Below are 13,216 nucleotides of genomic sequence, written 5' to 3' on the forward strand. Positions count from 1 at the left end.
ATATATATATATATATATATATATATATATATATATATATATATATATGACATACAAAGGTAGCCACACTCCAAGGGACTTAATGAATAAACACTACATGTGGCTCGACTAACGCAACATTTGTGCCACAATTAAGCTGGGCATTGAAACATTGCCTTATTTACCTGATGCGGGCACCCAGAGCAGATAATTATTTACAGGGAGAGCCGTAATCACAGTTCTATATATATATTTCGACCTAAAACAAATAGAGGGGGCGCCTCATAGTGTAATATCGTTTATTAAAACAAGTGGACAATGCTAACAGCAATTCTCCTAAAAGGAAGGTAGAACCCGTACCGAGGCGTTCCTCCGATGTGGGCTGGCTACCACAAGATATGTATCAAAAAACCACTGGCACAAACTGCAGGCACGTGTATTGAATCACTCACGGGACCTCTCTTATAGTTCCACAGGCAGGGTTGTATTACCAGCGCTTCAGCGTCTCCAACAATAGAGGCCACACAGCTCGATATCCAGCGGTACAAGGTGCGTCACACAGGCCACGCCCCTACGCGTTTCGTCATAGGACTTCGTCAGTGATGAAATCCTATGACGAAAGGCGTAGGGGCATGGCCTGTGTGACGCACCTTGTACCGCTGGATATCGAGCTGTGTGGCTGATATATATTAATTACACCTCAGTACCGCCATTGACCACTAGAGGCCACTCGACAGGCCAAATTACGTCTTTTGTGTGCTCAAAGATATCAACATAAAGTGAAAGCAATGTTTGCAGGGACACTAATCGGTTTTAAACTTGCTGAGAATGGAGGTAGGGTGCTGTGATGACATATTGGAGGTAGGAGAGGTTAGGGACTGGGGGTGGGTTGGAGAGTTTGTGGATTAAAAACGGTCACAGCTCAAAGTGAAAGTACACTGCAGAAGCCGTCCGTTGACACTCCTTTAGCTAGTCTGTACATAATACTACGTGTCCTCTGCAAAAACCTCTCCAAACACTCACTCTCCTTACCTCTTCTTGTGCATAGCTTGCGGATCTGCACACTGTATTTAGCTATATTCAGATATTCTGTTCCAAATTCAATTGTTTTTCACGTGGCCACAGTTCCCATCTGAAGTGGTTTTGTTGGTCCGTCGCAATTGCCGTACCCAACATGCTGTAACTTAGCCTTTTACAGCAACTTTTCCCATCAAAAGTGTTAGTGGATCGCCAGAGATCAAGCATGATGCGATTTAAGGTACCCGAAGGCCCTATTTTGGGTCTATTGCTGCTCGCACATTAAACAAACATCGACAACAAGTAATGGACACCCCAAAGCGATTGTATTGCTACCAGTCACTTTACATGGTTAACAATTCAATTTCCCTTATAACTTCATAGAACCTAACCTTAATGTTTTGTAGCTTGCCCTTTCCTATTGCCCCAGTGTTCCAAGTGGCTTATTTGCCCTACTATATAGTTTCTGTATCTTGTGCTGAAAGCACTCCCCACCTGGATTCTGCTGTGACATTTTTATTCCTGAAAGAGCAGAATGGTGGGGACCCAGACAATTCAATTTTCTTAGCTATCAGTGCCTCACCCCTGTGCTATTTTTTGGATATAATTTGAGTTGAATTTTAATCAGCAACCGACTGTTTTGTTTAATAGCACCAACCTACTTCCTACGTCATAAATCCTGGGTCCTGCTGTTTTAAACATACTTGTTCAAATATTTTTCTAGAATTGATATGGAAATGACAGTATTGCAAACCAACTAGTACTCAAACCAACAAACTACTCCTCTAGAGGTTTTTCACACGTTGCTGTATATGAGCTTGTCCACCTATGGGTGACCCCAACGTTACATTCCCTTCTAAATAATAGCTGTGAGTATCCGGAACAGAAGCAGAGAGCAGCATTATTCTGGTGCCCAGCTCATTGCTTGTCATTTAAATTGATCTGGGCTGGAGGTGTTTAATGAATCTGGTTCCTGATTGGACAGGAACTGTAGCCAATCTCTTCTGTTTCCACTGTCATTGCTCACCACAGAATTGCACAGCTGGGTTCAGCACTGCTCATTGCAGGCTTGTTTCAATGTGAATGAAGTAATATTTTAGCTTGTCAAGCATTCTTTATTATTTTAGAATCATGCATGACAATACAGAGTATTTCTCTAACATCCGGCAGGGGACACTGGCGTTCACGCTGGGTAATAGAGGTGGATGGCTGGGAACTGGCACACTGTAACTTTAAACAGCCGGCTCCTCCCCTCTAGTACCCACAATCCCCAGTTAGAAAAATTGTGCACTGGGAGCTGGCCACGCAGGAGTTTGTCTCCGTTATAGCATCTCCTTAGTGTTGTTTCTAGCTTGTGCTCAAAGGTTCTGCTGCTGCAGCTTTGAGTTATATATACATTTCTCTCCCTGCAAGGGAGCTTGGCGCCGCTGGCTAGTCCAGCGCTCTGTCAGGGTCTCGTCAAAGACGCCTGCCAGAACTTCTGTGTTCCTGCGGTCCCCCTCCAAAGGGACCGTCAGACACTACCTGCCTGCCTGTCTGTCCCGCGGTGAAGACGTCCAATTGTAAGTACCCCTTCAGCGGGGCGTTCTGTGTTAGCTCAGGCAGTGCGCGCGTGTGTACCGGTGGCGCGGCTACCGCCGAGTGCTGAGGGTTTTAACCCTCTCTGGGCGGGAGGCGGCTGCGGGGAGACACGCTGGTAGCGCTGCCGGGAGCAGTGCAGACGCGGTACCGCACGCGGCGGGCGCCATATTTAAAATCAATGCCGCGGGTGAGGGGGGCTTTGGGGGCAGTGTAAAATGATAATGCTGTAATGTATTATGCTGTGCTGAATATTGCTGTTTACAGCTTTATTCTAAAAGCGCTGTTTCTGCTTGTCACCTTTTTCCCTTAGGTGCACACAGCAGTGGGACTGTTAACCCTTGGTTCCCCTTGATATAGCTGTATAGCTTTGAGTAAGGGGGAGGGTGTTTTGCTTACAAGGAGGCTGTGCTTCCCTCTGGTGCCCACAGTCCCTTTGCCCCTACACCTCCTGTGTATCTGTAGTGTGTGTGTGTGTGTGGGTTCATTTGTTGCAAAATGACTGGCAAGGCTTCCACAAAAGCCTCTCAAAAGGCTTTTTGCTGCATCTCCTGTGGTGTAAAATTCTCGCAGACATCTGCGGAGGGCAAGGCTACTAAATGTGAGGCATGCCGGGGTATAGCTGGCCCTCAGCCTGAGTCTTCTAGCGCGCCTCCTGCTTGGGCTTCCTCATTGGTGGGCGCTATGTCTCAGTTGTCCTCTGAACTGGCGGAGTCCAGGGTGGCTCAGCCAGCGTGGGTCTCTTCTTTAACCAGATCCATGGATTCGTTTGTTTCTTCGGTGTCTGCCCCTGCCATTCAGCAAAGGCGTCCGAAACGGCCGTTGGTACATTACCACGACTCTGATGATTCGGGAGATGATCCGGTGTTTTTGGGTGACGACCTGGACCCGGATTTGGATGATGACCAGGGGGTTCCGCAGGCAACGGATACAGAACCAGCCCCGGCTGGGGTGGAGGCTCTGATAGTTGCTGTGAAGCGGGTCCTTAATTTTCCTGAGGAGCCAGAGCCTGTGTCCCAGGGTATAGAGCTCTTTGAGGTACGTCCAAAACAGCTGGTTGTTTTTCCTTTTCCCAAGCAGGAGCAGCTGAATTCCGCATGGTTGAACCCGGATAAGAGGTTCCAGGTTCCGAAGAAGTTCCTTTCATTATATCCTTTTCAGCCGTCTGCACTTGCGCAGTGGGTGACGCCGCCACCTGTGGATGCGTCTTTCTCGCGGCTATCCAAGAAGACTACCCTGCCGGTCCCGGGGGCTACCACCTTAAAGGACCCTGCAGATAGGAAGCTGGAGAATACACTCAAAGCTATCTATGTGGCGTCTGGGACGCAGCTGCGTCCAGCAGTGGTTTCAGCCTGGGTAAGTAAGGCTGTTTCTAAATGGGCGGAACAGTTAATCCAGGGCCTGGAGGAAGGGGTTCCCCGCCAGGATTTAAGGGTTCTGGCAGAACATATCCGGGAATCGGCGGATTTCCTTACGGACGCGTCCAAGGACATCACGACGGTCGCTACCAGGGTATCGGCTAACTCTATCGCCGCCAGAAGAGCCTTGTGGTTGCGGTCCTGGCAAGCGGACATGGAGTCAAAGAAGGCGGTAGAAGCTTTGCCGTTTACTGGAGACATGCTGTTCGGCCCGGAGCTGGATAAATGGATCTCCCAGGCCACGGGAGGTAAGTCGGCTTTTCTGCCATCTGCTCCTCCACCAGCGAGACGGCAGTACACGGGGCCTTCGTTCAATTCTTTTCGGCCGCAACAGTCCTTTCGCGGCAGGGGAAGAGGCGCTTCCTCTTCCTTTCGTGGGTCCCGTGGTAAGACAAGAGGACAGCCTGCGGCCAGGGCCCAGCTGCCCAAGCCCCAGGAAAAACCTGCAGCGTGACTATCCTCCAGCCATGCTGGGGGATTCCCAGGTTGGGGCCCGTCTTCTGGAATTTCGACAACAGTGGCTTGCCACCACGTCGGATCCTTGGGTCCGTCTGCTCATTTTGGACGGATACAAGATTCAGTTTGCTGGTCCCCCACCTTCAAGATTTTTCACAACTGCTCTGCCACGCGAGCAGGAGAAAAGAGTAAAGCTGCAAGGGGCTATGGAGAAGCTTTTGAAATCCAGAGTGATCATGCCGGTGCCGTTCGAGGAGAGGGAGAGAGGGTTTTACTCAAACCTGTTCACAGTTCCCAAACCAGATGGATCCGCGAGACCCATTTTAAACCTCAAGGCACTCAACTTGTACGTCCAGTACCATCCTTTCAAGATGGAGTCAATACACTCTGTCATAGCCTCTCTGGAGCCTCAGGAGTTCTTGCTTTCTTTAGATATAAAGGATGCATACCTTCACGTCCCAATATGGGTTCACCATCAATCTTTTCTCAGGTTCGCTGTTGGACAGGAGCATTTCCAGTTCCGCGCCCTTCCGTTCGGGCTGTCCTCAGCCCCTCGCGTTTTTACGAAGCTGTTGTCAGTCCTACTAGCCTGTCTGAGGCTTCAGGGCATCAATATCGTGCCGTACTTGGACGACCTACTGATAAAGGCACCATCTCCTTCGATTCTGCAGGAGCATGCTCACAGAACAATTCTGTTCCTGACGCAGCACGGGTGGATAATGAACTATCCGAAGTCCTCGTTGGTACCGTCCCAACGCTTACAATTCCTGGGCCTGTTGCTGGATACCAGAGCACAGAGAATATTCCTACCAGAGAACAAGATCGCCTCCATCAGGTTGTTGGTGCGTCAGATTCTACTCCACAAGAGAGTTCAGATCCTGCTTTGCATTCGGCTGATAGGAAAGATGGTGGCAGCTTTCCCGGCGCTTCAGTTCGGGAGGTTCCACTCTCGAATCTTTCAGTTGGACTTGCTTCGTCAATGGTCAGGCTCTCACCTGTTCATCCACCGGACGGTACGGCTATCCAGCCGGGCAAGGTCGTCACTGCTGTGGTGGCTACACAGACAGAATTTGGATCAGGGCCGGCGGTTCGCCATATGGGATTGGGTTGTTCTGACAACAGACGCCAGTCTCACAGGTTGGGGCGCGGTCATCCTAGATCGTCGACTACAGGGTCTCTGGAGTCAGTGGGAAACAAGTCTGCCCATAAACGTACTGGAGCTCAGGGCGATTCTCAATGCTCTACTGGCGGTTCCAGACATTGTTCAGGGGAAGGCCGTCAAGGTCCAGTCGGACAACGCGACGGCTGTCGCGTACCTCAACAGACAAGGAGGCACCAAAAGCAGGGGCGCCATGAAGGAGGCCGCAAGGATTCTAGACTGGGCAGAAAGACACGAGGTGATTCTGTCGGCAGTATACCTTCCAGGAGTCGACAATTGGGAGGCCGACTTCCTGAGCAGACAGAAGTTCCATCCGGGGGAATGGTCTCTGCATCCCGACGTGTTTCAAGAGCTAGTCAGGAGATGGGGTCTGCCGCAGGTAGACCTCATGGCCTCCAGGCAGAACCATCAACTTCCCCGTTACGTCTCACGAACAAGAGACGCCGGTGCTTGGGCAGTGGACGCTCTGGAGGTTCGGTGGCCATTCCAGTTCGTCTACCTGTTTCCCCCGATTCCGCTTCTAGGAAGGATTCTCAAAAAGATAAGAAGGGAAGAGGTCCGAGCAGTGTTGATTGCCCCGTTCTGGCCCAGACGCACTTGGTTCGCGGAGATTCAGTCTCTACTCATAGACCGGCCTTGGACACTCCCGGACAGGCCGGATCTCCTCAAGCAGGGACCATTTCTGCACCCGGCACTGAAGCCACTCCGTTTAACGGCGTGGCTATTGAAGAAGACATCTTAAGGAGGAAAGGGATACCGGACTCGGTAATTCCCACGATGATGGCGGCCCGTAAGCCGGTCTCGGCAAAACATTATCACCGGATATGGCGAGCATATTCCACTTGGTGTTCTACTCGGGGTTACCCGTTTAGGAGTTTTCATCTGCCTAGGCTACTTCGGTTTCTGCAGTCGGGATTGGATTCAGGACTTCGTCTAGCTTCCCTAAAGGTGCAAGTTTCTTCACTGTCCATCCTGTTTCAGAAGAAGCTGGCTTCATTACCAGAAATCAAGACGTTTTTGCAAGGGGTGGCTAGAGTCCAGCCCCCCTTCGTTCCGCCTACTCCGCCGTGGGATCTGCCTTTAGTTCTACGGTTTCTACAGTCCGATACTTTTGAGCCCTTGGAGCAGGTAGATTTGAAGTTCCTGACATGGAAGACAGTCACGCTGTTGGCTTTGGCTTCGGCAAGAAGAGTCTCAGAGTTGGGTGCTCTGTCTTGCCGGGCACCTTTTCTTGTTTTTCATTCGGACAGGGCGGAGCTTCGTACAAGGGCCTCCTTCCTACCTAAGGTGGTTACGCCATTTCACGTAAATCAACCGATTGTCATCCCTACTTTTACGGACTCTGATCCGCAGTCGGTCTCCCTTGATGTGGTACGAGCGTTGCGTGTTTATGTGTCCAGAACAGCATCTTTGAGAAAATCAGATGGCCTATTTGTCCTGTACGACGCCATAAAACGGGGTTGGCCGGCCTCTAAGCAGACCATAGCGCGCTGGATAAAACTCACTATTCGGCAGGCCTATTTGGCGGAGGGTAGGGCTCCGCCTTCCTCTATCACAGCTCACTCCACCCGATCGGTAGGCACTTCGTGGGCGGCGCGACGAGGCGCGTCTTCAGTTCAATTATGTAGAGCGGCTACATGGTCGTCCTCTCACACCTTCATTAGGTTTTATAAGTTCGACACGTTCGCCTCTTCAGCGGCGGATTTTGGTCGTTTGGTTTTGCAGGCTCCTCAGAGTTCTCCCGCCCAAGGGGGAATCTTTGGAACCTCCCCAGCGTGAACGCCAGTGTCCCCTGCCGGATGTTAGAGAAAAGAGGAATTTGGTACCTACCGGTAATTCCGTTTCTCTGAATCCGCAGGGGACACTGGCCTCCCTCCCTACTCTGGTCGCCTGCCGGTCATTGTGGTCATGTGTGTACAGTTGTTGTTGTCTGTATATATGCATATATGTTGTAAATATGTAGTTATTTGTCAGTAATAGTCTGGTGTCCTTCCTCTTGTTCCAATTTTCCTAACTGGGGATTGTGGGTACTAGAGGGGAGGAGCCGGCTGTTTAAAGTTACAGTGTGCCAGTTCCCAGCCATCCACCTCTATTACCCAGCGTGAACGCCAGTGTCCCCTGCGGATTCAGAGAAACGGAATTACCGGTAGGTACCAAATTCCTCTTTTTTTTCATAAACTTTTCTAAACGTGTAGAATGTTTAGCCATTTTGTTTTCTCTTTAGTATTTATCGCACCACAAATGCTATGGTTTAAGGTTTTGCAGTCTTTGTGGTATAGGGTGTAATTTGTGCTAGTAATTAATTTGTACATTTGTACATTCCTATCATATATAATATCATATATAATATATATACACTAATTATATGCAGCTATTGTATGCAAAATATATTCATGTTAACAATTTAAAACCCTAAATGATGCCATTACTTTTACTGTTTTGGCTCCTTTTTTAAAAACACTTTTGCAGACAAAAAAAATGAGCGTTCTAGAGGCAGCCATTTTGTTAGATAGCTTCTTAGGCTTTACGCAGCAATGTAATGGGTGTGACAAGTCCCATTTGAGCACTTTTTGCTCGTTTCAGATCGCCACCCCTGAGTAATCATGCCCAAACGGAGAAACAATTGAATAGCTCCATTTGGCGCGATCTACATCCACAATTGATTTCTGCCCTAATTGGTCCTGTGCTGGCAAAGGATGACTCCTAGGGGAACTCGCCTGTGGGGTATAACCATATTGATCTTATGTGATACAGTATTAGCGCATTTTAGCTATAATGTATAATATGTTATCTGTAACATATATTACATCTGTGTCTCTATATCTGTCTTGAATTATGAAAGATGAATGGAAAGAATGGGCACAATGACCTTCTGAGACTGCGGTCTGCAGCTGAACTTTATTTAGGATGAAGTGACTGTGAACAGTGTGCAGTCATTTTCCCTGGTACCTGTCTCATGGGAGAGCAGTTTTCCATTTGTTTTATCTCTTCGATGTTCTCCATGTCTTGGGTTACGATAGTTTCCACTGCTTACTCCTTGTGCAAACATCCTATCTGGACAGACCACCCTTAAAATGAAGACATGGCCAGAGAGCTTGTTCTGCTAATTATGGGAACAGACATGACATAAAAAATGTGGTCTTAAAATAATCATACAGTGATGGAAAAAAGGGTCTTTTTCTCAATGTCCGCTGTGTTGTTGCAAATTTTCTCATGATATATTTCAACATGAGTTACATTCTTGATCATCACACCTTTGACCATGGGATTTGTGGACTTCTGTTTCAGTAACTCTTCCCTTCGGTTTCCTGGCAGAGGCTTTATGGGGCAATGGCCGGAAAATTGCTGTTTTGGAATGGCACTTTGTGACCTGCCACAATGCTATTTTTTTCTTGGAACCCATTGAGGGTGTGCAGAACCCCAATTAAGGAGTGCAGAAAACCTCATGAAGTTCAATCTATAATGAGCTTGAGTGTGGATTATTAGATAGTGTCTAGAGTCAAAAGGTGGACATGAACAAGGTTGACATGCTGTTCCCAAAGTCTATTCCTGAAATCCCGGGATTGGAAACTCCAGCAATTTTGGAGCCAGTCCCGGGATCCTGCCGATCCTAGGGTGATATACATGCAGTTTGTTCACTTTTTATGTGACTGTGGTGATCAATCGCACAAAAAGTGTCCAAATTGCAAGCATTTGACAGCAGGTCCGATAAAGTGCTGGGTCCAGTGCACTTCGCATTGGAGCCTGCGAGTTGCACCACCAGGCAGGCTTGGCAGGGATTGCATGTGATATATTGTATGCAAAAGGACCGCATAAAATATATTGCATGCAATCCTGCTGCCCGGGAGGGGCTCAAGGGGCGTTCGGGTGACTTCTACGCTGGGAGAAGTCACCTCAGTGTATGGTCTGCTTTAGACTAGGGCTATGTGTGCTAGTGTTTTACTTCTTTTCTTTGTGCCCACAAATTAATTTGTACTTCATCTGGAAATTTTACTGCAGCAGTTTAAAATCTGTTTATACAGGTTGAGTATCCCTTATCTGAAATGCTCGGGACCATGAGCATTTTGGATAAGGGATTTTTTCTGATTTCTGATTTTTTTTTTTTTCATACTTACCTGTCCCCTACTCCGATGGTCCCCCGGCGGCCATCGGAATCCTCTTTAGAGGCATCCCGGTCCCAAGGATGCATTGCGCGGATGCGCCGGTGACGACGTAGTGATAAATGGGTTGCTATCCAATCACCTGTTATTTTTCAAATTGATATTGAGCTGATTGGCTGGAGCACCATTTATCATTTTTAATGAGTGACAATGAATATATCACTTGTTCTTAAATCTGCCCATTAACTTTTTATTTGCAATTGCAAAGGCAAAAGCTAGAACCACTCTAGTGGTATTATGGTTTGTTTATACTGTAAAGCTATAAAAGTCTTCTTCCAGTGTCTGTTTGAGTGATGTAGCTCTGTGGCTGTGCTGTATGGAAGACGGAGATAACATTACTTGTGAGTTCCGAGTGAGATCTGACACTGGAATATGAGACAAGCTCACCTGCTCTAGGATAAGTGCCCTAAACCTTAAACGGCACTATCAATGTTTTCTGTCTTTGCTTATTGGCTTTCTGACTGTCAGGTAAAACAGAGTTCATTGCCTCGGCGGACTTTTATTTTGTAAACTACATTACCGGGATGAAGAGAACGGGGCATCCAGCAATTTAGAACCGGTTTGGGTACTTGTGTATTATAGCCACGCCCCCGGTGTGCATCACGCAATGTTTTAATCGCATCGCAAGGCATGCATCGCATGCCATGCGATGCGACGCGATTTTTGCCCCCTATGCGATGAAAGATCGTATAAGCACCATAAAGGGTGCTTTTAAGCACCCTAATAGGTGCTTACAATGTGAAATGCACCCCCACGCCACCCCCCCCCCCCACTATAAACGTGAACCCAAAGCGTGGCGAGCAAGTCCGCGAGGGGCGGCGGTACGCGTCCTCCGACCTTTTCATACCCCCACTATCCACGTCGGCGTGGAGTTGAGAATAGAAAGTGTGGCGAGCACAGCGAGAGGACGCGGATACCTTCACAGGTATCGGAGTCCCCTCGCGGGTTTCACAGGTATCCGCGTCCCCGCGCGGGGCTCGCTGCGCTCGCCACGCTTCGGGCTCAGTGGCTCGCTGCGCTCGCCACACTTTCTATTCTCAACTCCACGCCGACGTGGATAGTGGGGGTATGAAAAGGTCGGAGGACGCGTACCGCCGCCCCTCGTGGGCTCGCTGCGCTCGCCACGCTTTGGGTTCACGTTTATAGTGGGGGTGCATTTCACATTGTAAGCACCCATTAGGGTGCTTATACAATGTTTAATCGCGTCGCATCGCATTGTATGGCATTGTATGCCATGTACAATTTCATACAATTTTTAAATTGTATGACATTGTACAGCATCGCGCGATATCGCGTCGCATCGCATACCATCATATGCCTTATGGTATGCGATGCGATGGGCGCCGCCAAAATACACAAGTACCCCGGTTTGGAATATTTTAGTCGTACTCAAAATATGGCCATCACCCATGTACTATGTTTATATGTGATAAAGCAGGGCTGGCCAACCAGTCCTTGAGCCCTACCAACGCATCTCATTTTCCAGACCACCCAACTGGTGTACAGATGCAGTCATTACTAACTGTCACATTTTCAAACACGCTGCAATCATTCCTAACTGACACATTCTACTGATCCACATTAACTGTTGGTTAGATCTCGACTACCGATTTTCCCACTCCAGTGCTAAAGGATTTTTTTTTGGGTGAGTCTTTATTCAAGTAACATTTTTATGTAGACACTAAGCAGTCTCCTCATCCATGTGTATTAGTACACAGGGCAGTCGTCATATTTTTGAAATATTTAGCAATAATCATCAAAGACGTCCTTAGTGAGTGACATATAGTAATATTTTGAACTTGGCCCACCACTGAATGGAGATGGTTGTGTCTCCTTATCCCCCTGGACGAAGACACTAAACACCCTTATTGTAGTCTGGCTCTTCTTTTGACATAACAGGTCTTGGGAAAAAAACCTGGAGGTCTTGGGAGGTTTGAGCCCAGATTCCAATTTTCCATATACCCCACAGGACATTTGGCACCAAGGGTCTCTGCACCTAATTGTGTAGATTGTTTGCCAAAGTTCTAGGTCTCTTCTCTGGAAGATCCTTGGGGGTGATGCACAGGTTTGTTATTGGAACTTGTGCTACGAAGCCCATGGACAGCCTACTTTACTGGGGTAATGGTTGAGATCAGGGTGGATAGTCTCTTCTCTAGGAGAACTCCTCAGACTTTTTGAGCAGGCAACTATGGTGATTATGGATCCTTAATGATTTCAGGGTAGATGTATGAAGCAGTGATAAGGTAGTAGAAGTGAGCCAGAGGAGAAGTGGCCCATGGCAACCAATCGGCCCATGGCAACCAATCAGCACTGAAGTAACATCTATAATTTTGCATAATATAAAATTATACAGAGCAACTGATTGGTTGCCAAGGGCCACTTCTCCTCTGGCTCCCTTCTTCTCCCTAATGACTGCTTCATGCATCTACCGCTCTGTTCCTTATCAACAGTGGTTTCTGTCATTTGTCAGTTGTGGCTATTGGAACAAGAGGTTGGCTGATGATTATTATTATAGTAAAATTATACTAATTGTCCCCCTCAGGGACTGACAACTGTATTGATGGGGTTTAAATAAATTTCCTTTGGTTTAATGTTTTACTTTTCCTGGAAAAATATGCATTTATTGTTTAGATTTTGTCTGCAGGAATCGCTCTCTCCTGAGTCATTTGTGTGGAATCTGCCTCATCATAGTTAAGCACTGACGTCAGTTAGTTTTGAAAGCTTTCCCATGTGCTCCAGTGAAAATGCTTCAATGTTTTTAGAAAATAGATTTCTTAGTGTCCATTACATCACCAAGGCGCCTTGTTTCTGAGTCCATACCTCAAAAGATAACCTTTTAGGAGTAGTTACCATTAAATTTAGGAATAAAGTGAGTTATTTTAGGAGTGCGACATCTGTGTCCCAAAATGACACATTGGCCCATCTCTTGTTTAATTTATTATGGCACTAAAGCAGATGACAATCTTGAAGATTGTATCAGACTAACTATGGTATAGATGTATTAAGCCTGGTGAAGAGATAAAGTGGAAGGAGATAATGCACCAGCCAATCAGCTGTGTTTGAAATATGACAGTTAGGAGTTGATTGGCTGGTGCGTTATCTCCTCCCAGTTTATCTCTTTGCCAGGCTTAATACATCTGCCCCTATATATGAAAGATAAAAAGACCAATGATGGGAAAATCGCTGGGCTGATAAACACTCAGCTGACACTGAGCGTTTATTCGCACATTCTAGCGATTTTCTCTGGGGGTGGGCGGCTTTCCATAGCAGGATGCTATGGAAACCCATCTGCCCTGTCGCTCATCTGCTGGTAATACCAGCAGATAAGTGGTGGGGCCAGCGATGATGCTGGAGTGCGTATTAGCATTCACTGCTCATCACTGCCCTGTACACACTGGGCAGCTTTCGAGCTGAAAGAAGCTCAAACGAGTAAACTTCTTTCTGGTTCT

The 13,216-nt window shown here is 47.5% G+C and overlaps 2 protein-coding genes across 5 annotated transcripts in view; both read left to right on the forward strand.

Annotated features, from left to right (window-relative positions):
- The window catches only part of CNNM2 (cyclin and CBS domain divalent metal cation transport mediator 2), a 106,309-nt gene that overhangs the window by 52,126 nt on the left and 40,967 nt on the right, over positions 1-13,216 (forward strand). The window lies entirely within an intron of this gene.
- Positions 2,303-6,455, forward strand: LOC146009163 (uncharacterized). Its single transcript, XM_083149256.1, has 2 exons — positions 2,303-2,558; positions 2,888-6,455. Exon 2 carries the CDS (start codon positions 4,460-4,462, stop codon positions 6,347-6,349), a length of 1,890 nt encoding a protein of 629 aa, XP_083005382.1. The 5' UTR covers positions 2,303-2,558; positions 2,888-4,459; the 3' UTR covers positions 6,350-6,455.

This window comes from Crinia signifera, chromosome 6, assembly GCF_055691185.1.
Source record: "Crinia signifera chromosome 6, ASM5569118v1, whole genome shotgun sequence".
Lineage (NCBI taxonomy): Eukaryota > Metazoa > Chordata > Amphibia > Anura > Myobatrachidae > Crinia > Crinia signifera.